Source organism: Lagopus leucura, unplaced genomic scaffold, assembly GCF_019238085.1.
Source record: "Lagopus leucura isolate 7727_CA_CO unplaced genomic scaffold, USGS_WTPT01 Super-Scaffold_73, whole genome shotgun sequence".
Classification (NCBI taxonomy): Eukaryota; Metazoa; Chordata; class Aves; order Galliformes; family Phasianidae; genus Lagopus; species Lagopus leucura.
Window position 1 is genome coordinate 65,356,080 of NW_024962252.1, and position 15,013 is coordinate 65,371,092.

Here is a 15,013-nt window from a genome sequence, read left to right on the forward strand (position 1 = left end):
AAAGCAATCCTTGTTTATCTTAACACAAAATTACAAGTCCAACTCAAAAGGGTCCTGATCTATCGGGGCATTCAAAAGGAGGCAAACACCGTGATGCTCAGCCTTGCAACAGCTTAAGAACTCCAGCAGCAGAACATGAAACACTAAGTTGGGCATCTAAATTTCCAAAGAAGAAGCAACTGACTGCACCTACCCTAGAAAACACAGAGGCAGATAAAGAAATGATTTACAGAACAAAATACTAAAAACATGAACTGCAAAACTCACATAATTAGCACTCTACATTTCAAATAGCTGCAAGTTTTTTGGAGGAGAGGGGGAAGGGAGCTGACTGTATAAAGCACTTAAGGTTTTGCATTTACTTCAGGTCTGCATTAAAACATCTTTACAAAATCTAGATGCAGAATACCAATCATTTTTCTCCCCATATTAGAGTGTAGATACTCAGACACTGCTCTAAAGATACTCTCATATTGCATTTTATTAATAAGACACTGAAAAATAATATGGAGAGGATGAAAAAAATCCACCAAGATTCATCCTGTTCAAGTTTAGCATCCTAACCATGAAAATTATATTGCAATTCCTCACTCTCAGGAAGATACAGTCTGGTTACAAACTGACAAAGCTTTATCAGAAGGAGCTGAAAGGCTCCACAGTTGCTGGAGTCCATGGCTACAAGTTAAGATGTTCAGCCAGTGGCACAGGTCAAACCTCCTGGACAGTCAGATGACCACATTTGTGCTTAGTGAGCACCTCTTCATCTTCCTGCTTTTAACCAGGACCAAGCTAAATCAAGTCAGTTGAGCATGCCAAGTGAAATGATACCAATTACTGTGAAATGATCAGGGTCATCCTAATTTTTGCAGAACTGCGTAGCGTTAATTGAAGGAAAAGTATCTACCAGTCAACCATGGAAACAGTGTCTACCAGGATCACTTGATGCACTCAGGGAAGGCTCCACCTGAACCCAGCGTAACTAAACAGGCTAGGCTGGATTTGTAAACTTATTTTTGAACTGTCTAAACAACTTGTGAAATCCACAGACTGGCAAAGAACAGGCCTACAGATACTTGCAACGTGGGCTCATTCTCCACGTTTTAGATATCCACAAATCTAATGTAATGGATAACAAGTGCTTTTTGAGAAAGGTTCCACATTCTCAATTCCCAGTCCCTGGGGCACCTTCAGAAGAACCTCCGTAGGACTGAACCTAATTTCAACAAGGATATGTCAGATTTTCACATTTACCACTTCTAGGCTTGTATTAAATTGATAATAGTCTTAAAACATGGAAGTACCTTAGTTTTAGTTAGACTGTAATTAATATAAGACACAGTATACTGAAGATATCACTAACCATCTTGTGTATTGGAACATTTTAACGAACGGGTCTGCAATAACTTCAAGAGAAGCTGTAGGCTTTTATCTGTTTTCAGTGTTGGTATGTAAGCATTACTGCCAAGTTTCATCAAGACATCCAGAAGAGGGTTCAAGAAAGCCTCTAGTTCAATCCATTTTATGTTGCTTTTTCCACTACACAAAAACAAAAATTAAAAAGAAAGTCTTCTTCTGAGTATCTGCCTTATGTGCTGAAGTCACTTATGGAAATAAATAGCCCATAGGTTTCCATGTCACTTAAAAAACTATGGAAATGTTACCCAGCCAGTATGTTTGCAGTTGTCTACAAACTGTTAAGTTGACCCAAAGTCCACAGGGAAAAGGGAAAAAAGGACAACTTGCTGATATGATCAGACTTCTATCAGAACTTTTGAGTGTCAGGGGATTAAAAAAAAAAAAAAAAAAAAAAGGAGAGATAAATGTAAGACAAGGTAGTTCATACTTACCTGGATTTATTCCTCATCAGTTCCACATCAGCAGCCAACAGAATCATTGTTGCAACAAGCTTAGCTTCAAACCAGTCAGGCATAGAGCAATTTTCTCCTGATTAAAGATATTTTAAGGTTTCCACAGCATTTAGAAAATAGCATCATATTAATTTAACAAACTATCAAAAGAACAACAACTAGTGTTAAGAAGATATTTTCTGCATTCTTTTTTCTATATACAAACCTCAAACAAGCATTTTCTTTTCTGCACCTCACAGAAGTTGACCCTGTTTGCCTCCATGCCAAAATCAATTTTAGAAAACGTGTTGTAGTAACAGACTCACAGCACACTTATCTATTGCTTCTAAAAGAACACTGCATACTCAATGAAGTTAAACAAGAATGTAGTCTCATAATGCTTCCTCAGAAACATCAGCTGTTATTTTAACCAGCTAGAGATATATCAACTAAACTAAATATGTAACTAAAATATATAACTAATATATCGACTAGAACTAAAGCTATCATATCAGAAGGAAACTTTAAAAAGCTGAACTGAACTTTCCTTATTGAACATGTAATTGTACTTAGGGTAGCTTCAGGGTTTTTGGCTCCAGAAGTTCAGAAAGCAAAACAAACTTTGGAGGTGCAGTTCAAGCAGCTGGATATGGCCCTTCCCCCTTCATAGAGCTGCTCATAAACTGAAATTCGTATCAAATCAAAATAAAACTAACACCCCCTTTAAAAAGTGAAGCAGACGTATGCCACGGAATTGCAGATAGTACAGATAAAGTACTAGAACATTTCAGGAAGCAGAAAAGATCTGCTAAAATCTTCTAATAAAGGGTTTACCCTGGAGAACTAATCAACAAAATTTCTTTGCAGCTTCACTGTATTATGATTAGACACTAAGTTTCTAGGCTGTGTAAATCTTCTGAAGCTGTTTATCATAAGCCAATTCTGACCTAGCTTTTGGGTCTTCTGCAGGCCAGTATCAAAATGAGTCTCACATAAAGTTAGGCAGCATTCAAACCAATCAATCTGACACTCATTTCAATATACTAGAAAGAAAACTCTGAAGAGAAGTTATGTAATAAATCAAACTGTGGTAGTGAGGAAAGAAGTCTCTTCAAAATTTACCTGCATATCTATACAGAGTACAAAGAACATTCCCTGGTAAAAACCACAGCTCATCTGCTTCTGGAAGGTGTGCAGTGAACTGCATAACCACGATTCCAAATTCTCTCCCCATAAATATATGAGGTCATTTTACATCTTGCTGACAAATGCCATAGATTTTCTTTCAAGATTACCAGACGGGTATCCATCCAGATTTGTGTTTTCCTCTGCTGCCATACGGCAACATTTTCATGCATCCCCAGAAAAGTAACAAAACAAGTCTAATGGACAAGCATCACCACAGCAATAAAACTGAATATTAAGGCTCAGTTTTCAATTAATACTGTAGGAATATTTTTAATGATGAAAAAAAATGAGATTAAAAAAACAAAGTTTGTATTTAAGAATGATAAATGTCACAACTTGAGTAGAATTTGAATAGGTACAATATAAACAAGCTAATAACTCTTCTAAAAACCAAAATCTTTTTAAAATATTTTAATTATCATCAAAACTATTTTATATTAATAAATATTTAACTTACCTTCAGACACAGGTGTCTTAAGGTACTCTCTCACAAGACTGCTCACATACAGACACAGTGATGAGATCTCCTGATGCTCAAAATCAGAGCACACTGACTTCCCAAAGCATCCGTCGTTCACTTGCAGCCAACTGCAAAGCTAAATTAAAACCAGTATGTTGCTATTTTACTCTGCTGACATCAAAAAGATGACAGCAGTATGTTAAAGCACTGAAATATGAAGTGTTACACCAGCAAATCCATACCGTAACAGGTCTACACTGGAGCTACCAAGAGGCTTAGCGTGCTACAATCCACACAGAGAAATAGAGTCATTCAGAGCATCCACGAAGAGGACATAGAGATTTTGGAAAGGGTCCAGAGGAGGGCGACTAAGATGATCAGGGGGCTGGAACACCTCCCCTATCAGGACAGGCTGAGGGAGTTGGGCTTGTTCAGCCTGGAGAAGAGAAGGCTGCGGGGTGACCTCATTGCAGCCTATCAATACCTGAAGGGAATTACTACACCCAGGAGGGGAGTAAACTCTTCAAAAGGGCTGACAATAGCAGGACTAGGGGAAATGGATCCAAGTTGAAGGAGGGAAGATTTAGGTTGGATGTTAGGGGGAAGTTCTTTACTAGGAGAGTGGTTAGGCCCTGGAACGGGCTGCCCAGGGAGGTTGTGGACGCCCCGTCCTTGGATGTGTTTAAGGCCAGGTTGGACGGGGTCCTGGGCAACCTGATCTGAATGTGTATGTGTATGGGAACTGCTGAGTCACGGCCTGAACCTCTGATTAATCGTCTGAGGCGAGCCATGAGTCAGCCAGAGGAGCACAGCTGAAGGCAATTCACCTGTGCTGCAGGAAGGGGTGGTGCCTGGCTGCACCCCTCCTAGACCTATTTAAGAGCTGGCTACCAGAGGGGAAGGATCTCTTCTGGAGATCACCTCTCTTGGTGTCTTCTGGTGAGCTCAGCCTAAGGGTAAGCTCTTCCACTTATTCTCTTTTGTGATGGTTGTTTACTTTGCTTAATTCTCTTGATTATATTGTAATTTTAACATCTTGATATCTATTGATTATACAGTTATATTGTAATTATAACATCTTGATTATACAGTATGTTTGGTGGCCCTGCTAGGCAGGGGGGTTGGAACTACATGATCCCTGAGGTCCCTTCCAACCCGGGTGATTCTGTGATTGTGATCATTGGTACCAACATAAGGGGAAAAAAAAAAAAAAACTCTGAAATTTAAATAATGCTGGTAAAATCCCCTTGTCCCAGAAGAGGCTTCTGATCATCAAATGTTATCTAATGAAAACTGCATTGTTGTTTTACATATTAAAAAAAAAAAATCAGTGGGATAAGATGAATTGTACAGCACAGATAACAGAACAATGCTGCAAAAGCCTTCTATGGCTGCACATCCAGCCAAAGCTACGGCTACTTACTCAGTTGCCTCTGGTATATCCTATATACAAACTGATTTCTTCTTGGAGTAATTTTTCATAGAAATTTGCATCTTATGTACGTACTTATCTTACAGACATATACCTAGAAATTCAAAATTCACAATCCCACTCTACATGCTAGGCATATTCTTCCCTCTGAGCTTACCCTGTTATTCCTGCCTGAGCTGTGTTTGCATACAAAGTGCAAATCAGAGGCAGCTCGTACATTTTTTGGCCCACGTACTGGCCATACAGAGACTCGCATTATCTCCAACAACACTGTCAGAGTTAAGGGAAAGGGTGAACGTGCACCATACTAGAAAACTATCACTCTTTAGTTTGTTCCATTAGATGAAATTATACAAAAGCAAAGTTAAGGAGGAGGAAAAGAACGCAGTCACAAAGATGATAACTTATATATAAATATTATATAGAAATAACTGCCTGGAGAGCCTGCTAACCAAGAAGAGCTTCAGCTATGGATGTTACACCCACGTGATATCCTTAATAAAAGCAGAGAGAAAAGCCCAAGTCATGGCTCTGTGAATTCCATGGATGCCCTGCTTCGCACATTCTACTTTATGATACCAATGATTTAGAAGAGAGAGCATGGATCCCTGGTGGGAGAGGTTACAGATACTGGCACAGGCTTACCAACTGTGAATTTAGTTGCTACTGTAATGGCAAACAAAGCAGAAGACTGGGGCTGCAATGACACAGAAAGCTCTCAAAGGACAGTATTTGGGGATCAAAAGACTCAGTAAGAACTGATTCTGATATGCATTTTGGTATGCTTACATGCAAAAACTGCAATACTAGATATTCTAGTGATTAAGAACAAGACCCAGTTGGTACACAGAAGCTCTGAAGAAATTAAAAAACACTTTGCCTCAAGAAAGACCTTCTTCTTCCCACAGAAGTTCTCAATTCTGCAGAAGAGAGAGGTCATCTTCTCCCCTCCTATTACCTTTAACAGCTATGATGATACAGCTTAGAATTCTTTAGTTTTGAATCTGCTGAATATTTTTTTTGTATGGTTAGCATTAACGCTTCTATGGCATTAAAGGAAAATCAGCTTTCAAGCAAAACCCTTAGGACTCCACATCCAGAAAACTCAGAAATATGCCAATGCAAATGTTGCTAATAAGTTAAATATTACATAAGCAGTAATTAATCATGCATTTCTATTGGTATTAAAAAGCTTTGGTGAACATAAAAGTAGCTTTGGTTCTCACCTCTACCCATAACGTGGTATCTCTCCTTAGGGACTCCTCTGGTCTAAGGGACAAAAGAAAGCTGGCAACCTCTGGAAGAGACACTTTCTCCTGAAAAAGTGAATGAAAATTGTACATTATGTTGACAGCTATTCAATGTGTAACACCTACTTGATGATTCAGGAAGTTGCTCTCATCTGACAAATGTTGCCAAAGAAGGAAGTGATCTTTCCTTTCCACTGAACACACTTATTTTTGGCTCTTAGGAACCAACCTTACCTTAATTAAGGAATATAATTGAGTTCCTCCAGCATTAAAATTATACAATGGTTTGAGTTGGGAGGCACCATACAGATTAAATAGTCTCAACACCTCTCTTCCTGAAATTTGCCTGAAAACTAACGACTGGCTAAAAGAACTGTGCAAACAAAACAAAACCAAAACCTCACCACGTCTGTCAAATGCATGGCTGTTTGAAGAAGATAGCACTGAGCAGCTCCACGCAACAAAATCTGATGTGTAATCATGGTACACTGAAGGACATCTCTGCAAATAGGAAAAATATGTAAAAATATGTAGAACAAAACATTGAGAATGTTCAAAAGCATCTTATACTTGCTAATTACTATTTTCAATATGTTAGATTGTATTTAGCAACACATTCTACCAGATATAACACAATCACGGTATGCCCTCTGATTCGGGCAACCTGAAACAATCTCTATGGTCACATCAGTTCAAACTGATAAATGTTTGCACTTATTTCTCTGTTGGAGAAAGAAAATAAATATGCCAACAAGTTCCTAAACTGCAGTGAAAGAAACTGAAGGAAATCCACTGCTCTCATCAGCAGATAGACTGGAGTAATCACTGACTTTTAACATGCCTTGAAAATGAATAAATGCACTTACCAAACATCAGTAGATACAAGAACAAGGTGTGTGCTAAGAACTTAAGTTGGCCTTTTATTTACAGGTCTTTCAGACTCCAGTTTTGTGGGCTGGCTTTATAGCCTCACCTACCATTACACAAGGTTTTAATCTAATTAAAAGATCAGATAGAAAGTAGAGAAGACTAAGGAAAAACAATGCCAAAAAAGAAGTGATGGCAATTGTCTGAAAACACTGCTTGCTTTTGATTTTTATTTTCTTTAAGTCACCCTGTGGAATGAATGTTTAGTTCATCAATTGCATTCTTCTGTGAATCAGACATAAAGGAGATGGAATCTTTCATTATCACAGACAACCAGATCATCCCAGAAATAAGAGATGAAGTAAATTCTGGCTCTAGGAGTTCAGTACATATCCTCACAAGAAGTCTGTAAGAACAAAGTGTGTTTTACCTTAAAGCATGAAGTCCATCAGTGCCCAGTACTTTACATGCAGGGATGTATGCTAGAGCCATAGAAAGAAACAAAATGGGAACAGCACACCAATGCCGATTTGTCATCTTCTGAATAAACTTTAACAGGAAACCGCCTTAAAATAAAAGTAAACAAAATAAATCAAGTGTGATTTCCTTATCTCAAATGCATTTAAATGAGAAGGACTCAGAGGAAGAACATTAGCATCCCAGAGATCTTTCTGCATCAACCTCATAATGAAAGAATCCTTATTCAACTTCTTTAGCGCTCTGACTGGTTCTTTTGAACACCCCACTGCACAGACTGTGACCAGAAAGGTCTGGCACATTGTTGTCCATCATCCAATGGCACATTGGATAAGCAATTGGTTGAAAGGCCGCAGACAGAGGGTGGTGGTCAATGGCTCTATGTCCAGGTGGAGGCTGGTAACAAGTGGTGTCCCCCAAGGGTCTGTGTTGGGACCGGTGCTCTTTAACATCTTTATTAATGACATCGATGAGGGAATTGAGTGCACTCTCAGCAAGTTTGCTGACGACACCAAGCTGAGTGGTGCGGTTGATACGGTGGAAGGAAGGGATGCCATTCAGAGGGACCTCGACAGGCTGGAGGGCTGGGCTCGGGTGAACCTAATGAGGTTCAACACGGCAAAGTGCAAGGTTTTGCATTTGGGCCGGAAGAACCCCAGGCACCCATACAGGCTGGGAGGAGCGGTCCTTGAGAGCAGCTCGGCAGAGAAGGACCTGGGGGTCCTGATGGACGAGAGACTGAATATGAGCCAGCAGTGCGCTCTGGCAGCTCGAAAGGCAAATGGGATCCTGGGCTCCATCAGGAGAGGGGTGGCCAGCAGGGACAGGGAGGTGATTGTCCCTCTCTACTCGGCTCTTGTGAGGCCCCACCTGGAGTACTGTGTCCAGGTGTGGAGCCCTCAGTACAAGAAAGACATTGAGATTTTGGAAAGGGTCCAGAGGAGGGCGACTAAGATGATCAGGGGGCTGGAGCACCTCCCCCATGAGGACAGGCTGAGGGAGTTGGGCTTGTTCAGCCTGGAGAAGAGAAGGCTGCGGGGTGACCTCATTGCAGCCTATCAATACCTGAAGGGAACCTACACCCAGGAGGGGAGTAAACTCTTCAAAAGGGCTGACAACAGCAGGACGAGGGGAAATGGATCCAAGTTGAAGGAGGGAAGATTTAGGTTGGATGTTAGGGGGAAGTTCTTTACTAGGAGAGTGGTTAGGCCCTGGAACGGGCTGCCCAGGGAGGTTGTGGATGCCCCGTCCTTGGACGTGTTTAAGGCCAGGTTGGACAGGGTCCTGGGCAACCTGATCTGAATGTGTATGTTTGGTGGCCCTGCCAGGCAGGGGGGTTGGAACTACATGATCCTTGAGGTCCCTTCCAACCCGAGTGATTCTGTTTGTTTTGGTAACTCAACCTAAAAAGCCAAAGAATCCACACCACAGAATGTCAATTCTGAAGATTTCTTTGAGTAGTGCTGCATTAGCCAAACTGCAAAAAGCTCTTAACCTTCAGAACTAAGGTTTATCTTTTTTTTTCTTCTAATAAAATAAAGTAAGCACGCTTCAGTTTTCCTTAAAACAATTTTGTAGCTTTTTACAGCAGTCCCTCAAAATCTTTGAGGAATTCTCTCTTCAAAAGTGGAAATTCCACTGTCAAAATGAGAACTACTACTTCTTTCCCCTCAAGTAATGTGGAAAAACTGTGGCAAATGCACACACGGGATATGGAAAATGGGTCTGTAGTTTTAATTTGACTTCTTAAAATAAAAAAAAAAAAAAAAGAAGAGGTGAAAAGGAAACTTACCTTTTTCTTCTCCTGGAAGAAGCATCAGATAAGTAGCCAAAAATTTCTGCAGCCTCATTCCCAAAGGAGGACAGGCTCCCATTAGCTGACTTGGTGTCCTGTTGGGTTTTAAATAGGAAATACACAACTGTCGTGTTAGCAGCTACAAGTAGGACTGACTCTAAACAAAAATAAAATGCAGCTCAGAGGTAAATTCACTACAGAGACTGTTCCAACAGGGCACTGAGATGGAGTGCATCATCCTACTCCCTCCACTTTGCCCAGTGTTTCAACAGCATCTGGCAAATACAGAGAGGACAAAGAAAGTTACTGAAATGCCAATCTGCCTGGACACCTCCAAGCACACAGTATGTATCAGCATACTCAAGCATTCAAGCACAGCCTCTAGTTTCTCAAGGCTGGGATCATCCTGTGTTAAGCTCACATTAAGAAATGGCACTGTGGATTCAACACTGTGCCTGCACACATGATATGCGACAGGTCTTTGGGTAAAACAGGTCAGCAAGGCCTGTGGAACAAAATCAGAAAATTCTCTGAACAGACATATACAGCCTCAAAAACCTGCCAACCAAGGATTAGCACAAGGCAATCACAAAATTCTACAGTTTTCTCTCCTACAGCTTGGCATCAACCCAAACAGCTTTGTATATTCCTGGTAAAATCAAACACGTACTTCTCCTCTACTTTCAGAAATATCCCAACATACATTTTACCAGAAGTAAAACATAGAAGCTAAGACAGAAGACTCATGGATTAACCTAGCACCATTTTAGATCACCAGCTGACTATTCTTCACCCAAGTAATTTCAACTGGCAAAAAGTGCTTTCAGCATGTTATTTCCCATTCTCAGCACTCCCCCTGTAACTAATACAAAAAATTTAAGGTCATCAGTAGCCTGAAGGTATCACAATTCAGAACCCTTCCAATTTTCATCTGTTTTTGTTTGTTTTTTTATATATTTATACCAAAGGAGGTCACTGTCATCTCCTAACCTCAAATAATCTGCTGTACTTTGGAAAAAAAAAATTCTATCACTTATGAATTTGCAACACCTTCCAAACACAATTTAAGAAAAATAAAAGATAGCCATAGCCATTCCAGCCATTTACCCTGCCTCACTTGATTTCCAGGTGTTAACTGGGACCTTACGGCAACCCTATGTTGCTGAAATTGAACCTGCTTCATCTTACAGCCACCCATCTTTCCTGAGAAATTCTTTACCCATGAGTTTAGTAAACACTATTTACTTATTAACATTTTTTTCTTTATCCAAGATTTTGCTAACATGCTGAAATGAGTATTATTAGGACAATTCCAATAAACACTGCATTTAATAAATCAGTGGCTTACCTACTATAAAGGGAACTTTCTGAGAGGGCATCCATTAATGGTCCAATAATAAACTGAGAAAAGAAGAACAACACTGGCTAACTGTATACTTGCAAAGCACTCATAGATTGAGACAAACTAGGATTACTTCATTTTAGAAGTAGAGACAGAGAGCCAGAATCCTTAAGTAGGAGATGTTGCACGCAGACTTGACTAAGTTCACTTTTTATTCTGTTCAGCCAATTAATAATGATTAATAATTTTGGGGAAGGCCAAGGTCTGTGGAAATCTGAAGCACCAACCCTTCTGCTAATTTAACTCTGATAGAAGTTTCAATACAATGGTAACTTTAGAGAACATTAGTCTGAAATGTGAGTGAATGACTACACATAAAAATGCACTCCTCTCTAGCCAAGCCATTTAACAAGTGATATTATATTTGACACCAATTAAAAATATAGCTGTCATTCACATAAGAGGGTATTTATACAGAATGTATTTAATGGAAAAGCTACTGAGGCAACTGGTGTTACAACACATTGGAGGTTAGAACATCTGCTTAATCTGGCAAGTAATGCCAAGCCTCTTACCTCTGAAAAACCAAGTGAATTTGGAAGATGCTTTGTTTCATAAAGCTCCAAAAAATGAAGAACTCCTTCCTTTGTCAGTGATTTATTCTCACTCTCAAACATTCTTTTATAGATGCACATGTGCCACGATGGGTGAAACAACCAACAACCTGTTACAACAGCAAATTCTTCTAAATTAACATAGAATCGACAGTGACACACCAGCATACTCCTTAACCAACTCCATGTTTTAAGGAAGTGTATTAAATACACAACATATTGACACTCTGGATAACACACGATGGATTTCAAAAAGACTATTACAGCTATTAGCTTTATAAAAATGCCTTACTAAATCCCTAGGCAAAAAATATATTAGTATGATTCCCAAAATTTATTCCAAGCTTCATCAGTCACAAATGAAAATGACTACAAAACAGAAGAAACCATGTTTCATCCTTTTCATTACAAGTCTTCTTGTCCAAATATTGTATTTGCCTGCAACACTTTCTCATTTGCCATTATTCTACTTTAAAAGTCTGGGAACTTGAACTTCCACCACTTTGCACTAACTAGACTAGCCCCATTTTGCCCTGTAGCAAATCCCACCACATTGCTGGCTCCTTTTATTCATTCTCTTTCCTCTTCCACTGAGGCTTTCTTTTCACCCTCCTCTTTCTACAGAGTTGCACAGGTGACTTGTAAGATCTACCTTAAGAATTCCTGACTTTGTTTTGTTTTCACACTAGCTCAAGTAAAACAAAATACAGCAGGAAAGGACCTTTTAATTAGGTTTAGTGGCATGAGGAATTAACATGCAATTTTGTCATATGGTAGGATTTCTTGTTGTTGCACCACAGAGCAGAAAAGCACCATCTGTAAAACTTAGCAAAGAGCTGTTATAACAACGTCAAAGAAAAAAATGAGACTTAATTGCCTTACATTCATGAGATGTTTCAGAAAATGATGTCTTACCTTTTTCTCCTGATATCGCAAGCTCATATAAACTGTTTAATTTAGGTAATACTGGCTTTATGACATGGATCTGAAACGTAAATCAGGTGCAACATAAGTAGTCTGTTTATTACTCAAACCTAAGAATCAGCACTTAGACATGGGGTGGAACTTACTATCAATACACTAACACAGCAATTGACAATACAAACAACGCCTGTGCAACTGATCCCAGGGCTGGTACATAGCACTGAATTACAGTCTGCCACTTAAGATGAACTGATGCTGCTCCCCACTACTGTATCTTCAAAACAAGACTTCCCAACAAACAACTATCCCATTCATCAAATTATAACGTGAAGGTTTCTGATAGAAGAGCACAAAACTCTAAAGACAACCATTTTGATAAATACTATTTCACTCAGCTACAGGAAAAATAATAAATAGTGTAAAATAAGTAAGCTACAAAGAGATGGTCACAACTGACTATTGCCATAACATCACACAACTGCAGAGGCCTCCTTCTATCCAGTACTCTGAGTCAAGAGCAGAATTACTTCTGCTCAAGTTCACAAAGTACTTTACTACAGAATCCTATCGCCCTCTACTGAGAAGAAGTTATCAAGCGCAGCAGCCTGATTTGCACAATGGAACAGGTTAGCCATGGTCCTGAAACAACTTACAGCCCAGGTTTCCCTTTCTTAGTTCAGTCCAGAGCTTTAATCAGAATTCTTTCACAGTTGGAATAAATTCTAGAATTTTCCTCTAAATAAATCACACTTGCTATATTTCAGATACTGTATAATCAAAGAATATTATGATGTTATAATTACAAAATAAACAAGAGAGTTAGGCAAAGCAGACTATGATAACAAAAGAGAATAAACAGAAAGCTTACCCCTATCCTGGGCTTGCTCACAAAACTCCAGCAGAGCAGATCTCCAGAAGAGATCCTTCCCCTCTGGTAGCCAGCTCTTAAATAGGTCTAGGAGAGGTGGAGCCTGGCTCCACCCCTTCCAGCAGCACAGGTGAATTGCCTTCAGCTGTGCTCCTCTGGCTGACCCATGGCTCACCTCAGGTGATCAATCAGAGGTTCAGGCCCTAACTCAGCAGTTCCCATACAGATACTCAAAACAAGAAGAGGCCCGTTAACATTTAGATACCTTCCAACAAATATTTAAAAAAAAAAAAAAAAACAACATCAAAAACAGAACCAAAGAAAACCTACCGTATAGGTGCCAAAAGAAACCTATCACATACAAACTATGGTTAAGCACAGGTTCTGAGGCATCCTCACCTGGTTTCCTTCCAAAGTTTCCATTATCAAAATGTAAGTTTCCCAGAACTGCAGGAGTTTCTCATCCTCCTCAGCAGACCACCAAAACAGACTTGATTCTAAAAGCAACAAAAACATATAATCAGGCACAGTTCCTCTGGAATCCATCCTGCAAAAGATTAAATTCAACATCCTAAGATGGAAAAAGAGCCTTTCTTCACCCCAGCTTCTACAGAATTCAGTTTTAAATGATTGAGGCCACCACAACAAACTCTACAAGCCCACAAGCCTTTGGTGATAATTCCCATGTGACTGGTAGAACATATACAAGTGGTCTTGCAGGCTGAGAACAAGCAGGACACAGCATGCCTCAGCACCCTGAGGTGTATTAGAGGAGGGTTAAAAAAGTGATCCAAGGGATGGAACACCTTCTCTGCAAGGAAGGGATGAAAGAGCTGGGGCTGTTCAGCCTGGAGAAGAGAAGGCTCCAAGGAGGACTGAGAGCGGTCCAAGGGGGCTATAAGAAGGCGACAGCCTCTTTAGCAAGGTCTGTTCTGACAGAACAAGGGGAAATGGTTTCAAATGAAACGAGTGGAGATCTGGGTTGGATACAGAGCTTTTTACAGTGAGGGTAGTGAGTCACTGGCACAGGTTGCCCAGAGAGGTGGTGAATGTCCCAGCCCTGGATACATCCAAGGTCAGGCTGCAGGGGGCCCCGAGCACCCTGACCTAGCAGTAGGGGCCCTTGTTCACTGCATGGCAGTTGGACGAGGTGGTCTTAGAAGGTCCTTTCCAACTCAAACGACTTTACAAGTCCACAATCCCATCAGTCCAACACAAACCAGGGTCTGGGACTCACCCGATCCAGCCCAACCACTCTATGACAACGATTAAAGACAGTCGGTGCGAGTCTCAAGCACCTCATTAAGCACTCTGACCCTTCTGAAGTTGTGCTAGTTCTGCAACAGGGGCTCGGGAGGACGTCCTGCTCTTCCACACAGACATAACCTTAGGGCCCAGCCCTGCCCAGCCGCCCCCCACCACCTCAGTTTCCCGAAGAGAGGCAGGGCCGAAGGAGAGAGACGAAGGCCCTATATTGCCGGCTCGCACAGACTCTGAACGCGACCACGGGGCCGTACCGTCCGGGCCGTCCGAAGGGCAGCGCAGGCAGGCGGCCTGACCGCCGCTGAGGTCCACGGCGCGCTTCAGCAGGTAGCGGGCCCTCTTCCGACACAGCCCGTCCCGCTCGGTCAGCCCCTCCTGCACCAGCCGCCAGAAGCGAGGACACAGCCGCGCATCCGCCGCCGCCCCCAGGCTCCGCGGCGGCAGCAGCGCGTCCGCCAGCGCGCTCAGCGCCAGCAGCGCCCGCCCAGCCCGCGGCGCCGGCCCGCCACCCAGCAGCCCGTCCCACACGCGTCTGAACGCCGGCCCGTTGCCGCCCAGCGCCGGCAGCAGCCGCCCGGCCACCAGCGCGGCCGCCGCCTCGCCTTCGCCCTCCTCGCGCACCAGCGCCAGCGCGACCGCCGCGCAGCGCGCCACCAGCGCCGGCTCCTCCAGCAGCGGCGCCGCCG

At 41.6% G+C, this 15,013-nt stretch overlaps 1 protein-coding gene across 1 annotated transcript in view; it reads right to left on the reverse strand.

The window, feature by feature from the left end:
* Positions 1–15,013, reverse strand: part of TARBP1 (TAR (HIV-1) RNA binding protein 1) — a 35,457-nt gene that overhangs the window by 19,136 nt on the left and 1,308 nt on the right. Inside the window, exons 2-13 of the mRNA XM_042874784.1 lie at positions 14,582–14,993; positions 13,464–13,561; positions 12,188–12,257; positions 11,234–11,382; positions 10,665–10,717; positions 9,314–9,411; positions 7,475–7,610; positions 6,582–6,678; positions 6,154–6,243; positions 3,493–3,631; positions 1,848–1,944; positions 1,361–1,536 (exon numbers count right to left, since the gene is read on the reverse strand). Coding sequence (XP_042730718.1) covers positions 1,361–1,536; positions 1,848–1,944; positions 3,493–3,631; positions 6,154–6,243; positions 6,582–6,678; positions 7,475–7,610; positions 9,314–9,411; positions 10,665–10,717; positions 11,234–11,382; positions 12,188–12,257; positions 13,464–13,561; positions 14,582–14,993 — 1,615 coding nt within the window. The remainder of the gene's footprint in view (positions 1–1,360; positions 1,537–1,847; positions 1,945–3,492; positions 3,632–6,153; positions 6,244–6,581; positions 6,679–7,474; positions 7,611–9,313; positions 9,412–10,664; positions 10,718–11,233; positions 11,383–12,187; positions 12,258–13,463; positions 13,562–14,581; positions 14,994–15,013) is intronic.